Below are 16041 nucleotides of genomic sequence, written 5' to 3' on the forward strand. Positions count from 1 at the left end.
CTAAAGCTACCCTGAAATAAGGATTTATAAAAAAAGAAGGAGTTTGCATAGGTCATGCATAATGGACAATCTGCATTCTGAAGTGAAGCTCAACCCTAGAAGGAGCAGCACATTTACAGTTTTGATATGCTGTAATAGTCAATTTCCTAGTTCTGTGAAGTTCTGGCTTAGAAGTTTTCCTTTAACATTAAAGAAAGTCAGAGTCACTTTATAAAATACATTTTTATTTTAGTATCAGCCACAACAGCTTTAACAAAATAAAAGCACTAAACTGTCATACCTAAGTTATTATTTACAGTTCCATAAATTACAGATGTACTAATGTACAGAAGCATACAGATCCTAAAATCCCCATCTGTGGCTTCAAAGCTCTCTGCATTAAAAAGAACAGATAGTTAAATAACTTTCTATCACACTAACAAGCCTACACATCAGCCTGACCCAAAAATGCCAAGAATAATTTTGTCACAGTTGCAAAGTGCCTGAAGAAACTTTTTCCTTACATCTTAGACTAATATTTGCCCTCTCAAATTCTCTTTAACTACCTCACTTACTCTTTTATTCTCATAATTCCATTCCACACCCCAAAGCAATAGTTTACATAAATTCATATTGATCAGATTTTTCCTTTTTTCCAAGTGTGGACAGTTCTTTCATTTTTTTATTGATTAGTGGGTTTTTAAGACAAAGTAGCATTAGCATGCTAAAATGCTAAAGCATCCAGAGCAACTGCTACCCCCTCAAAGTTTCCACAGGCTTCCACTGCCACTCAGACTAGTTCTCACCGAGCAGCATGCAACCAAAAAGAATAATTCAAATTTGTGATGAAGAACTTCCCAAACTACCACAATAATCACCCAGACACCAGCCAAATGTCTATTGCAGTCCCAAGTCCTGTTAAAAATGAGATGTGCAGAGAAGTCTTATTAAATTGTAAGACAGAGGTTATAGTCATTCCTAGTGATAGACTGGTAGTAAGTACGCCCTCAGCAAGTCTACACGACACCAAGATGAGTAGTGCTGTTGATTTGCTTGAGAGAAGGGATACCACCCAGAGGGACCTTCACAGGCTTGAGGAGTAGGCCCACCTGAACCTCATGAAGTTCAACAAGGACAAGTGCAAGGTTCTGCACATACCCAGGATCAATACAGACTGGGGGATGAATGGGTTGAGAGCAGCACTGCTAAGAAATACTCAGGGACGATGGTAGGCTTATGACCTAGCAATGCAGAGTCAGCCCAGAAAGCCAACCACATCCTGGGCTGCATCAAAAGAAGCATGACCAGCAGGTCAAGGGAGGTGATTCTCCTGCTCTAGTGAGACCCCACCTGCAGCACTACATTCAGCTTGGCCCCCAGCACCAAAAGACACATACATATTTAAAGCATGCCCAGAGGAGGGCCATAAAAATGGTCACAGGAATGGAACACTTCCACTATGAAGAAAGTCTGAGGGCTGGGGTTGTTCATCCTGAAGAAGGCTCTGGGGAGACCTTATTGCAGATGGAGAAAGACATTTTACCAGGGCCTGCAGTGACAGGACAAAGGGCAATGACTGTAAACTAAAGGAGGATAGATATATTAGATATATCTATATATTAGATACAAGGAAGAAATTTTTTACAACGAGGATGGTGAGACACTGGAACAGGTTGCCCACAGAGGCTGTAGATGCCTCATCGATGGAAATACTCATGGTCAGGCTGGATGGGGCTTTGAGTAATGTGATATAGTGACCAATGTTGAACTAGGTCATTTTTAAGGGTCCCTTCCAATCTAAACCATTCATGTTTCCATAACTCATGCACCACTATGTAAAAATAAAAGCATCAGTCCCTGGGGCAACAACTTTGTTTACCCTCACTGCTTTGTTCCAAGTACAAATATAACTGGCAGCATCAGGTTCTTATTTTATGAAGTTTTAGTATAATCCAAATAGGCTTTTGATACATTTACATTTTTTCCCACCAGGTCTCTGTATTGCACAGAAGTCCTTCAATATTTTTTTCATCAGGTCTGTAACTTGTACTAAGTTACGTTATCACTCACTACGCTCACTACCAAACAGCAGAAAAGAAAATGACAGTTCCTTTGAAAAGAAAGCACAGACTGCCTCCTAAAACACAAACGAAAAACCCCACCATACTACAGTTCATGAAATTATAAACACTGGATTCAAAACAGCTTTTGCATAATTAGTAGGTTTACTTATGAAAAAAAAGGTCTTATTTAAAAATACCTTACTTAACAAGCTTACTGGTTTTACTTACCAATTTTCTACAGGTAACCTATTAGCATGTAAACTAAGTACAATTTTCTTTGAAATCAGTAAAATATTTGTTCCATAAAGAGAACACTTCATATACACTGTAACACTGCAGTCACCGGCCATTATGTAAACAACTTTGATTAAACATTTCAAATGATCTGAAGCTAGAACCATCCTCTTGTATCCTGTCAGATATTTGTACGAGCCAAACCATGAAAACAATTAAAAGTTTTGTCAGGTTATCACTAGATGTTTTGGTCTTAATTTTTACATTCAGTAGAGAAAGTGGAAAGAGGCTTGTAGCTTACATCACGTGGAGTAAGATGAAGCACTGTACCCACTTACGAACAGATTGCTGATTATCAACTTGCCCACAACCAGAGGCAAGAGACTGCATTCAGTGGCCTAAAATTCAATTGTCCTGTTTGTGAAACTAGTCCTTGCAAATCTATGGGAGACTTCTTTAGAAAGTTTATATACATATGCAACGAACACATGTAAATATACACATACATATTTACTTACCCATTTCTTCCCCCTTATCTCATCCTTGGAGACAGAGAATTAAATTTATCTCAAAACCCATACTAGAAAGAGGAAAAGATGGTGTCATGTTCCCTCACCCTTCAAAGCCAAGGGAGAGGGTGGGTCAAATGAACTCCTAAGCTGTTGCTACTTCAAAGAAGCTTCACAAGGCACTAGCTTCCCTATAAACTAGAATTAGATTTAGGGCACAAGAGGGGAGAAAAATTGCAACTCATTACTTTCATAACTAGAAATAACTCTTTTACAAACCAATTCTGTCATCCAAAGCAACAATAACGGAGATCCTTCAAAGACAGTAAAGGCCAGCTATTATGCAGAACATGCTTGATAGCAGCTCTCCATAAAGTAAAAGATTGACAAGGTACGTAATTTGTATACTACCAATTATAACTGGATGCTTCTCAGAAAGGTTCAAAATTGCAACCTAAATAAGCTGCATTATTTGCATTCTGCTTCTTACAGATTTTAGACAACAAAGAATAATCTGAAGGTAAACGGGAGAGTAATCTGTGTGTCAATACTGATGAAGATATGTAAGAAGAAATTGTATCCTTGCAACAGTGAACTGGAAATGTATTGATCAGTCTGGTCAATAAGTAGATTCCTAGCCATTTGTAACTCAGTATTTCAGCGCTCTGCAAATGCATCTAGTCTAATTGCTAACAGCAAACAGTATCAACTTGCAGAATCAAAATGACCACACAGGTCCACTCAAGAAATGAAAAAATTCTAAAGCTTTGTAAGTTTGATAATATTCATATGTGTTAATGTACAATTCAAGGACAGTCTGTCATTTAGATGCAAACAGAACTGGTATTGTGCAGTCAAGATAACCTCACATATCTGCAGAAAAATTATGCAAGACTGACTGTGATATGTGACCTGCATGTGTATTTCACCATCTGTTAATATAAGGCCAATGAACTAAAAAAAACCTTTCTATTTAACAGTAGTCAATGGAGAAACACATGCAGTATTTACAGCTGCAAGGTACCAGAGACAGAGGAGAACATTCCCTCATTTTCATTTATGTTCCTTCACTACCATTACAATGAGTTCATCACTTGAACATTAAAAAGCAGGAACAGAGAGTGGCTGGGAATCATCATCATAGACTTCACATGTAAACATGAACTGGCTTCCATACAGTGGTCTTGTCTCAAAATGGACACCAGAATCTAACCAAAGCTCTCAACAACTTATAAGGCTTGTAGTGATATGCAGAAGTTTTACACTATCTTCTCAGTACCACAAGCTTAAAGAAAGTAGAAAAAACCTTTTCTGTTTCCCAGAATGTACCCAGACAGAGCTCCCACTCAGCTGGTGAATAGCTTAATCACACTATGACATCCCAATGGATAGTTACCTGGTTATTTCTTTTTTACTGTGAGAGACCAATTAAGACAGATCTCTGTAAAAAGCACTTGAAACCTAACAATTTCTAAACTACAACATTTCTGATCCAGTCCACCTACATAAGAAAAAGAAAAGCTAAGAATTCAAGAAAACAAAACCCTGTCCAAGAGCAATTTTAAGCCTTTATGAGTTGCTTGAAAGGGATGCAGTTTTTCTGGATGACCTGAAAGTGATTTTTGTGGAAGCATTCATCTGCTGCCAGCCACTACCATGACAAAGGATGTCGACCACATGCCCAGTAGTGTGAAGCCATAGTGAATAAATTACCTTTGCTTCCTTACTCATCTTTCAAATATCTCATCTATGCAGCCCTGTGCATATTTATACCTTCCTGTGCAGCCCCACATTATCTTCTAAAATCTGGTATCTACTGTTATTATATCACATTCACTGTGCTGCTTACCACAAATAGACATTAAACAATCAACCATTTTACTATTCACTCCTGTGTACTTGCCTTAACTTGCAAGTACCCACTATCTGAGAAGGTGCTTAACATGACATTGCTAGAACATTAGAAACACTGTTCTAAATACCTTCCCCTGTTGCATTGAACAGTCCACACATCCCACTTGAATGTTTCCATGTTTTGCTCCAGGGATTATCTGTAATCTTTCAAAGTCAGTCCCCAGTACTACAATATCACATCCCGATGCATATGCCTAAAAAAGAAAAAAGAAACAAGAATTAAGTAGATTTATCTACTTACAGCATATCAGTGAAGTACAAAACAGTATAGTAGTCCATACATCCTATCCATGAATAGCACTACAAGTACAGAGGTATTTGCAGAGATCAAATAGATGTCTACAATTAAAATCAAGTAGCAGAGGTGGCAAATTACTCTTTTCCATGCTTACAAGTGCATCACAACACCCATGTAACAAGCAACAGTGGTTCAACGTAGAAGAGGCAAAAAAGATGGAGTTATGAAAACATCTAAGAGAAAAGAAAAAGCATGAAGAACAAAGCTTACACAAACTAGGACAAAGTAATATACTTCCCTAGATTTGAGACAGAGGCATTTAAAAATAAATTTTTGGAAAGGGGGAATAGAATTGAGGAGCTAAAATGGTACAAAGCATTTAATAAGGAATGCAGAAAATGAAAAATTCAAACAGGTGACATTGAAGCTCAGTTATAGAAAAACAAAACTGCTTTCAGACTAGTTGAGTCTGTTATTTGCACTCCATGGACTAGTTTTATTCTCTCAAATTCATATTGTCACTACTTAATTTGATACATGTAACACATTCACAGAGCCAGCTGGTTGACGACTGCAATATCTGAGACAAAATTTCTTTCTGTCTTTACCAAGTTTTGTTAGAAATTGAGCAAAGATTAAAATGGAGAGTAAGATTAAACACTGGTGAAACTTGCAGAAACAACAGTGAGCAGAATGATCCAATAAGCATACAGAATATAGTATTCAAGGAGGGAAGTCCTAGAATAAGGAATCCACATCCATTAGAAAGTTAGAGCCAGGAAGCCAGCAACAAAATTAAGAGCAAACACAACAGTACTCTGGTAGAGAGTGAGAGAACTATAAAAGGCCAAAAAGTGTCATTTTAAGTTGGCCAAAAGATTCAAGAGCAGAACAGTCTTACAAAGACTGCCGACAGAGGGTTTCTGTATACTAACATAAATGATTGTGCCTTAGAACTAACCCTACTAATTTCTAGTGTATTAACTAAAAACTTTTGACTTCGAAAAAAGAAAAATTGAATGCTAGATGTGAAAATTCAAAATCTAATGAATATGTTTTCAGGCGTTTCGTATTTTACCAAGCCTGACTTAGACTACCATACTATTACATATATTAAAATAAATAAATAAAAAAAATACGGAGATTTCCAACCAAATACAGTCTTCCCCACAGAGTTCAGTAATACTTCACTAAACAATTTACCAAGAAGACTGCTATCATCGTTCTCAGCCAATATCCAGTTACTACCTTCCAACCAGCAGAGCACCAGCCACTCTTAAAACAACCTGATAATCGAAAATGCTGTCTATAATGCCTCTGCAAAGTAAATATAACCATATACTTATTTATGATCATTTATTATGTCAGGTTTTTGAGCCCCTTCCTGTCCTGTCACCTTTTCAGCTTCAAGAAGAGGTTCAAGCAGTGTAATTCCTCCTGTCAAAAGAGCAGCATTTAGTACAAATTGACATATTAAACCACCAGCTCCAAAGCAGTCTCATTTAAAACTCAATCTCCTCTTTTGGAACAAGTAGTACTTTCTTCAAATGTTAAAGTGATTACTTTGATATTGCAATGACATGAACTTTTGGCCTGTTCCTCACAGAACACTTCTTTCTTTAGCTGAAAACCATCTCACCTGGTGACTTACTGATTAATGTCCTTGGTCCACCAGGTAAAAGTTATTCAGAAGTACCATATATACAGTTTACACAATTTTCCCAAAGCCATTTTGTTGAATTTAGTGTTCTATATGGAGGCAACTTTAAAGGGGGGATGGGGGTGGGGAAAGTGCTTCACTTTAAAGACATAACATGGTTTTATTAAAAATGTTTTTAGAAGACTGAAGAGTCAAAGACTGCACAAAGCCCACCTGCTCTTTTCTATGCCCCTCAAGGCCTCATCAGCACTTTACAGACTTAGATTTCTCCCATCTGGTTCTTTCCATTTCCGGCTTCAGAGGCACGCCTGAGATCATGTAGCACCACAACACTGCAGTATTTCCATCATGGTGAGCAAGAACTAGCATATATAGTACCACATTCTACTAGCAGCAATCCTGAAGTTCATAAACTAAGCATTCGAAATGAATCAAGAACTTTACCAGTTTCAACATATACAAAAAGTCCCGAGTACACTTGGCATTTTGTACTGAAAGAACTCTAAAGTAACAACCAAACACTACACAATGGAGTCTTTAGGAACTGGTATATTCATCAATGTATCAGGAACAGGGACTTAACAGTAATAGTATCAGAACTCAGGCTATCTCCTGCTAGACCAGGCTGTGCTTGTAGAAACAGCAGTAACTAGCCATTTCCTGAAAACATACCCTTTATGAATATAAGCTCATGCCTAAGAGCTGTAGCTCCTCCTCCTTTTTGCTATAATTAAACCTGAGTATTATTTTTAATACTCATTTCTTGCCCAAGTTCATATGCTGTGTGTTGAAAAATAAGTTTGTGAAATCCAGGTGAACCTTCTGAAGAAAAACTGGGGAGTATCTTCTCATCCTAGCAGTTCTCAGTTCTAACAAGTAATTGTAACTGCACTTGTAAGAATCCAGACCAGGATGGGAGTAAGAGGAGTGCCCTTTTAAAATCTTACACTTGGAAGAAAGATACATTCATTCATTCCATCCTTACATTCTTGTAATTCTCCACATCACCTGAAAAAACTGACATTCAGAAAAAAAAAGAATCACTTCTGACATCAATCTATTAAGATGGATTATATCATACTTGGTCACTTTGACTTCTCGATCCCCAATAAGCTGCAGAACCACTGACTTGCTCCTAAGCCCGTAGAGCTGATGTGACCCCAAAGAGGTAGAAAGAAGGAAAAAAAAAACCCAACCCACAACCAAAACACCAAAACCATTTTCAAAGAGCTTCCAAATATAACTGCAGCTAAGCAGAAGGATGATGACTTGGAGGCTATTTTTGACACTTAGTCAATGTTTGCCTGCAGAAGAAAAAAATTAAAAGACAAAAGGGAAGGGATGCAGAGGGGAAGGAAGCCATATATATTCAAAGAAAAAACAAGTGTCTGAAAGGAAGGTAACTAAGCTGTCTGGCAAACGAAACTGCAACAGGCTCCCTTTCTACTGTTGCCTACCATCCAAATCCCATTACACCTCACACTGACCAGACACTTTGGGAGGGAAGTTTGAGCATTTCCCTCCTCCTAAGGTGTCCGTCCTTCAGTTCTTTGCTGTCCCCACTGCATCCCCATTAGGCTGTCTCTGTGCAGAGAAGTCAGATTCTCACAGAGGCTCACTGCAACCCAGCCTCCTGCTCTGAATGAGGTTTCTAAGTAGCAGTATCCTATAAAGACAATTCTCTAAAAGAGCACAAAACTTACTGCTGGACTAATTTTACACTTACATTTTTTTCACCTGAGAAATTCATATGAGTTATTTTAGCACAGTAAAATGGAAGTCAGTACTCAGGACTAAGAGAGACTTTCTATACCCTAACAGTCTCTCAGGTATAACAAAAATGAATTCTGCCTACCAGTCAACTTTACCTGCTTTATACTGCAAGACTTGTCAACAATAGTTCACATGTAATTAGTTTTCATTTTGATAGAAGCTATTGAGATTGCATTTTTATAAGCTATGGAAACTAGGAAAAAAGGTAATTCAAGTGTTTATTATGTGTAGGGCAAGAAGCAATTTCAGAGAATAAGTATTTCTCGTATCTATACACTTGTCTGCATTACCTGGCCCTTGCAGGGGGACAAGAAGGGGGGGCACAAGATGGTGCCATGCAGTTCCACTGGGAAAGAATTCCTAAATAAATATTATATTAAAATTTTTAAAAAAACCAGCCTCAAGATGCCTTTCAAAGCAACCAGAGCCTCTAAGGCTGATTTTGGCAAGCCGTAAAAGCCTTTCACCTTATGAATGTCCTAGAGTATTCACAAGAAAGTTGTCTTTGCACAATGGGACAAGCAGATAATATTGACATTATCATGTTCTTGGAATGTTTATTAAACAATGTTTTGTTCTTCTGTTACACAAATAAACAAGACAGAACTAGTTCAAGCAGCAAGAGCATGGATTTCACTAGCTGGTGACATAGCAAAACAAGCCTGAAATTAGGAAGTGAAAGATGTTTCAGACCTGTGAAAATAAATGTGACTTTGCATGGGGTTTTTTCCCCACAATTTCTACCCATTCTTTTATTCGGATGTCAGATCTTATTTCTAAAAATCATATTTATTCGGAAAAGATTTTTCACAATAATACTGCTTTAAAAGCATGTTAGTTTCAACAGAAATTAGTATAGACAATTATATGAACAATTCTAATTTCTTTCTCAAGATATACACAACTCTTAAACAGAATGGTAGTGGCAAATTGCTCTACTCTCAACAGAAGAAAAGCAAATGAGCAGAAGTCTTGACCTCTTACATAGTATAGCACCTCTAAAGCAATTCTTTCCCTTACACTTGACCCTCTCTATATACTTCCATGTACATACATACAAATTTTTTCCTATAGTTTCTGTTACAGTTAAATAAGGACTGACGCATTACCTTGTACAACTTGCACAGTTTATTTACCTACATCTCTTACATGAAGGGCATAAGTACACCTACCAAATGGCCAGCTATTATCCACAGATGAATGCAGTAGTATGTGTATGCACACATACGCATTTATAAAGTAATACATATATAAACACACACACAAATATATATAGGATGAGCACACAGACCAGAAATTCAAGGCAGAACTCTGCCCTGGACCCAAGGGCATACAGAACCACTAGCTGAAGCAGATCAAGGACTACATTTAACAGTTCACAGTAACTAACTTGGAAATGTTCTCTCCGTGCTATAGCTACACTGGAAGCTCAGTGGTACAAGAACCCACATTTAACTTTGCTTCTTCTGTTTTGCCGCTGATTCATTTACTGTATTGGAAGTAATTCTCAAGCCACATCAAGGCCAATTTTATCACTGATGGATCTCAAGGGTTCTTTTGTCCCTTGCAAACGAAATCAAGCAAGTCCCAAAGGTCAGGGTGCCAGGGATCACAATCAAATTGAAAGATTAAAAATATTTTCTCTAAATTCTGTAACAGCTGAATAATAATTCCATCAAATGTTTCAAAGTGGAAGTTTACAATAGCTGTTTTTACGACCTTTACCACCATTATACCTTAGGGAAAATTCATTTCCCAGTTTAAAAAAAAAACCACCTAGTCCAAAGAAAAGCATTGTAAACTATGAACAAAAACTTACGAGCAAAAAATACAGAAAAATTCATCTTTATAAATTACATCAGGTACCTGTTTCTTCCACTGGACTGAGCAGATACACATGGTACCTCACTGAATTGCTCTATTACAAAAAAAATCTCACCCATGCAGATATAAACTTGCACTATTTTTTTTAGCATGGTCTCTCCCCACCCCCTTGTGTCAAAACTTACACCAATCCATGTATTACATGTAAACATCTTATTTAAAAAAAAATAATATTTAATCAAGAAGATTAAATAATTTTAAGAAACACTTAAATCATGCTTTCCTCATGTTTGGAAAAACAACAACTTTCTAATCTATCAAAAGTACTGGAACTAATCTACTCCTGTAAGTGGCAAACTGGTCAGTCTCGCACTTGCATTCGAGTTTCACAAACTGCATTTTTCATTGAAGTGTAAAGAGGTTTTACCTTTATTGTTCTTGTTGTTATTCAGTTAAATCCACTTCTTAAGTTCAGAATAGGTTAACTAGAACACGGGGGATAAAGAAGTATCAAAAAGGTTTCCTTCCCTTTTTCCCAAGAAGCGGGTATAAATAGTGTAACTTCTTGAGTTAAGTGACTCTTAAGTTTATTTTCTTGACTATAGATTTGCATGGAGTTCTAAATATAAAGAAAATGTTAAATATTTTCTATACAGACAAGTAATTTTACTGAGCCACAGAATCTATTTTTATTTATCAAAAAAAATTTTACTAAGCTGGAAATCTTTGTATCACAACCCACAAACTTTGGAAAATTTGACTAAGCTATCCAAAAAACACATTTTCCAAGTGCTTTTCAACTTAACATTTGAACTTCACAGTTTTATCAATCATACAAAGTCCAGGATGAGTTTGACCACACACAGAGAGGAAGTCTGCACAGAAAATATTCTGGTTGCACTGAAATAAACCATGCAATTTATATTTGTTTTCCAAATTTTTACCCCTACAAACAATCAAATCACTCTTTTGTCACTTCCATTACCAGTCTTGGGACCTGTGGTTGTAAAGTCGCTATTGCTTACAGTGATTTCTACCACCCCCACTCCCTTCTGATACTTTGGAAAAAAAACAAAAAGAAAAATTATTATATGACAAAAGCAGAACTGAATAAACAAAAATGCACAAAGCGAAGCAATCACAAAAGTGGTATCAGTGCTGGTTACCCAATACCTTAAATACAACTTAAGTAATAACTAGTACAGTAGTATCCCATGTGATGAACTCCCTGAACTTACTAAACAAATGTTTTCAGATCTGGAATATTTGAGCAGAAGACCAACATGAGAAAGCAAAGGATGTATTCCCCCGTGAACAAGTAGAGGGAAAATTAAAAAAAAAAAAAAAATCTATTTCAGGAGAAGCACACAGAGTAAACAGCTGAAGTGTGACTTTTGAGGGCTGAGTTCTCACTCATTTAGTGTGCCATACGTTACTAAAGCCTGCTCTCAGCAGATAAACAACAGGCATGCTTCTTATGATGTCTTGATGGTTATGAGCCTTTTCCTATATAAATAAATACCTAAATAAAAGGTATGGCAAACCCTCTTCATCAGTGTTCCCTTCAAGGAGGCTCATGCTCCACTTGACACTTCACATCATACAAAAAAGAAGGCCCAAACAACAAACCTGCACACCATTAGGACAAGTATCTCAAATACCACCTTAAACCAGAACCTCACCAACTCAAAAGATGCATACCAGTTTAGTGGGTATGCACACTTTTTATTAGTTTTGCTTCCAATTTTTCAGCACTTAGGAACACTTTATAACAATAGCACTTGTTATTTCTGGCCTAAAATGGTAATATTTTAAAACTTTTCCCCTTAAATATCCAGTACAGCCTATCAGACAATGTTGTGAATCATACAGTATCCAAAAATATCAAGATATTACAGATCAAGTTCTTGTCAGACAAAGCTAACTCATCCTACCTGTACAGTACATAACCCTGAAATGCCAACTCCTACGAGTTCTCAGCTACAAAAACTGGAAGCATAGGTGTTTGCCGAGACATTTTTCTTCTCCATTTCAAACATATCATTCAACAGTATTAATGCTTACATCATAACTTCAGATATGAGGAAACAACAGTCCATTTTTCTTGTCAGATCTTCTAAAGATTAAGCTCACCATTTATTTCCAACAAGGCAGAAGTTAGCTTCAGTATATTTCACTTCTTAATCCTTCTGAGCCATCTCATGAACTCAGCATTATAAAATGAGTAACAGCAACAATCAAAAAAAACTGAAGCAGTTAAGGATATTTTTGTTAGTGGTTTTAAAGCTGAGGAAAAGAAATTTATTAACGACCTTCTGGGGAAAAGGACAAAGGATGATGAATGTGTCTATATGAAACATTGTTACTATATTTATGTCAAAATAGGGCTTGTAAAAAAAGGACCACAGCAACTGTTTCTGAAAACTGCAGTCCCTTTCTCTTCAAATAGAGACTCTTATCCATTGGGGACCTCTTAACACCTTTGATAAAAAGTTACACCATAACAGAGAGAGAGGACACTTCAATTTCCCTTGAAAAAGAATTGATTCAAAATGGGAGACCTAACAAGAACATACTTTGAGAGCTTACTAGTATTTCACTGCAAAGCACATCTCCTCGTCGCTTACCAAATGGTTTCCCAACAGTGATGGGTCTTTAACATTTCTGGATATGCAAAATCAGGAAGTTGACCACAGCTGGAATTTGAAGTCCCAGCTGCTGCAGAAATCTTCCAACACAAACTTATTTACAGCATTCATCTTTTGGAAGCAAGCACATCACCCGACAAGGCTGCAGATAAACAGACGTTGCAAAGACAGCCTAACTCTGGGAAAGCAGCTCTCGAGTGCTTTGCCCCGAGCGCTGACCGTACCTCACCTTCCCCGCGCTCACACTGCACCGCTCCGCAGAGCAAAGCTGCAAGCACCCAGCTGGATTTAACCGAGTACACCAGACAGGACAGGAAAAGGTAGGCTTCTGAATTCTTGCACTTCTGTCTGTCGTTCCCCTACAAACCCAAAACCACACTATGCAGCAATTAGGGGCAGCCGTAAAAAGTAAGGTTAGAAATACTTAGATGTAGTGCACCGATAAACTTTGCTGTGTTTTTATTTCAGTCCTCTTCAGTCCAAAACGGAAGGTGGGAAAGGTATACTTCGGAGGGAGGGTGGGATGAAAAACACAACAGAAGTCGGTTTACAAAACAGAAGTGAAAGGGAAGAAAATAAACACTAATAAAGGGCTTTGACGTTCGCTAAATACTGCGCGTGTTCTTCCTCCACGCCAAGCATAAACATCGACGGGCAGTTCGAAAATGGTTTTAAAACCTCAACGCTGGGGCACCGTGTTTCAAGATCTGCTTCAGCTGTGACCAGTGAGGGTTCCAACTACGCCCCGCCACAGAACGGCGCACGTACCGGCTGCGTTTATGTAACCTCTCCCCCAAGCCACCATGTTCCCGCGTCAGCCAACGCCGCCGGAGCGGCATGTGTGTGCGCGCGCCCGCCCCGCGCCCCCCGCCCCGCCCCCCGGCGCTGCCCGCGCCCCTCAGCTCGGCAGCCGCCGCCGCCGCGCCGGCAAAGTTTTGCGCGCCTCCCCGGCCGCCGGCGGCGGGCTGGTGGCGGGCAGGTGTGCTGCAGGCCCTGCGGGGAAGCCCTCCCCCGGCGGCGGGCGCTGCCGCTGCCGGCCGCTGCCGTCACTGGGGGCGAGCCGCCCCGCTCCAGGGGCCGGCAGCCGCCGCCGCGCCTGACACAGCCGCTGTCGGCGCCGAGGGAGCGCGGCGCTAGAGGCGCGGCCCCAGCGGAGGCGCCCGGGCCCCGACGGAGGCCTCACCGTGAAGGGCTGGTCGTGCAGGTTCCCCACGGAAAAGCAGTTGTCCCCGGGGTTCACGGCCCCCGTCAGCACCTGATGCAGGTTCATGTCGACAGGGCGCAGCCGGGCCGCCGGCCCCCACCGCTGGGCCGCCGCTCGTTCCGCGGGCGGCGGAGGAGGTGGTGGCACATACTGAGGGGCGGAGCCTCGCCGGGCGGGCGGGGCGCGGAGCGCAGCGCCTCCTTCCACCGGCCGCGTCGCCCGCCTGCCCCCTGCCGCCGCGCCTGCTCTCGCGAGAGCACGCCCCGGCGGAGCCGCCGCCGCACACCGGGCTACGGCACGAGCGTCGCACATGCGCGCCTGCCGCACGCGCCGCCAAGGGAGCGGGGCGACAGGGACCGGCGCTGCCTGCGCATGCGCGGCCGGCCCGGGCCGCGGGGGGTGGGGCGGAGGCGGTGCCGCCCCTCAGGGCAGGCCGGGCGTGGCGGGGGCTGTTGTCCGGCGGCGTGGCGGGGGCTGTTGTCCGGCGGCGTGGCCCGGGCTTTCCGGCAGTGCTGGCGGCCGGTAGGGCGGGCAGCGGGGCGGTGTGGCGCGGTGACGGCTTTAATGTGCTTGCTCAAACAGCCTTGGGAGACGCGGCCTGGGTTGGGTGGCAAGGGGGTCGATGTGGCGCGTGGGCTGAAGGAGGGGGACTCAAAACCTGTCAGAGCCAGCCGCGCCTCCTCCCGCCTCGCTGGAGCGACCCAGGGGTCGGTAGCCCTCACAGGAGTCGGTAGCCCCAAATACGCCCGCCTGTAGTCCATGCATTTTCACAGGTGGAGGGACTCACCTGCAGCCTTTCCACGGGCCGTTACAAGAGGCAGCATCTGGTGGTGGGAGCTGCAGTTCCCTGAGGTTTGGGAAATGAAGATGAGGCCTTCCTGGGACAGCAGGCCAGCTGCAGGCAACTGGATTTTTTACCTTTCTCATAACACGAGAAAAAAGAAAATGAGAGCTATCTAGGATGGGTATCGCTTTATGCGCAACTTAAGCAGGGGAATAGTAGAGGCCTGTTTGGTCCAACGAGATTAGATAAGGTCAAGTCAGGCCCAAGTGTGACAGGCAGTATGTGTGACCTGCATGTTCGGATGACAGGAACGTCTTCTGATCCATCTTACCAGGGCACCTCACCGTTTAAGTAGCAATTTGCGTCTAAATGCGCTGAAAGATGTCTCCCAGCTGTGAGAAGGCATGGCCATTTTCTCTGCTATACTGAAAGTACTTCACGTCTTTTTATCAGTATTTGTTTCCACTGCAACTAGTTTTTAGTATTCCATCAATTTCTCACAGAAACTTTAGCATTACTTGTGTTTTCTCTTGTAAATCACAGCTCCCACATTGATTTTCATTCTTAAATTATCCCAGTATTGAATATTAGAGCCTCCTTCTGCCTGCCAGCTGTTCCAAGAAAGAGTGTAAAATCAAAATCATTTCATGATGTATAGGCATAACTTTGTGTGTCACATCTCACAGTATTTAGGAGGTGATAGTACATATCTGTATGTGGCAATGCTTTTTCTCCATTTTACTTGCCTAGTCCTTGTGTAAGCAAGGTCAAGCTCATACCCTTTCGGACATGGTGTCTCACGCATCATTTTAGTAAATATAAGCCTCACATCCTTTGAAAAGTATCATGGTGAGATTGAAAGCATCTCGCCATAACATCGATAGCTGCAGTAATTCATGCAAATGAAAGATTCCTCCTATTTTCTAAAGCCTTCTGATGTGTGAAATATCACTGTGTGTGTAAAGGCATTCCTTCAAAGAGCCATAGTTTTCTCATGATGGTTATAAACTGCTAGCACCCTAACCACTTTTGATTTGCAAAGGATCAAAAAGCTTATCAAATTATCCTATCAATGAATAGTGATCTTACCCTTGCCAGGAGTGCTGATCCTTCTGTCAGCTGCAGAATCTCATAAAGCATCTTCAGTGGATGTTTAAGTTAACAAAAAATGTTTTCATTGGGTTCTAAGGAAGAAAGTGAATTATGAAAGA

At 40.8% G+C, this 16041-nt stretch overlaps 1 protein-coding gene across 6 annotated transcripts in view; it reads right to left on the minus strand.

Moving 5' to 3' along the window:
• DMXL1 (Dmx like 1) overlaps positions 1 to 14217 on the minus strand; it is an 85374-nt gene extending 71157 nt beyond the window's left edge. For 2 of the 6 annotated variants that reach the window (XM_055698326.1, XM_055698328.1), the window contains exons 1-2: positions 14026 to 14214; positions 4768 to 4893 (exon numbers count right to left, since the gene is read on the minus strand). In XM_055698326.1, the coding sequence (XP_055554301.1) occupies positions 4768 to 4893; positions 14026 to 14112 (213 nt within the window). In that variant the 5' untranslated portion in view covers positions 14113 to 14214. Of the gene's footprint in view, positions 1 to 4767; positions 4894 to 12327; positions 12587 to 13610; positions 13663 to 14025 lie in introns of those variants that run through there. The other 4 variants (XR_008730147.1, XM_055698325.1, XM_027811980.2 and 1 more) reach the window with 4 other exon arrangements.
• Between the last annotated feature and the right edge of the window lie 1824 nt (positions 14218 to 16041).

Source organism: Falco cherrug, chromosome Z (genome assembly GCF_023634085.1).
Source record: "Falco cherrug isolate bFalChe1 chromosome Z, bFalChe1.pri, whole genome shotgun sequence".
NCBI lineage: Eukaryota > Metazoa > Chordata > Aves > Falconiformes > Falconidae > Falco > Falco cherrug.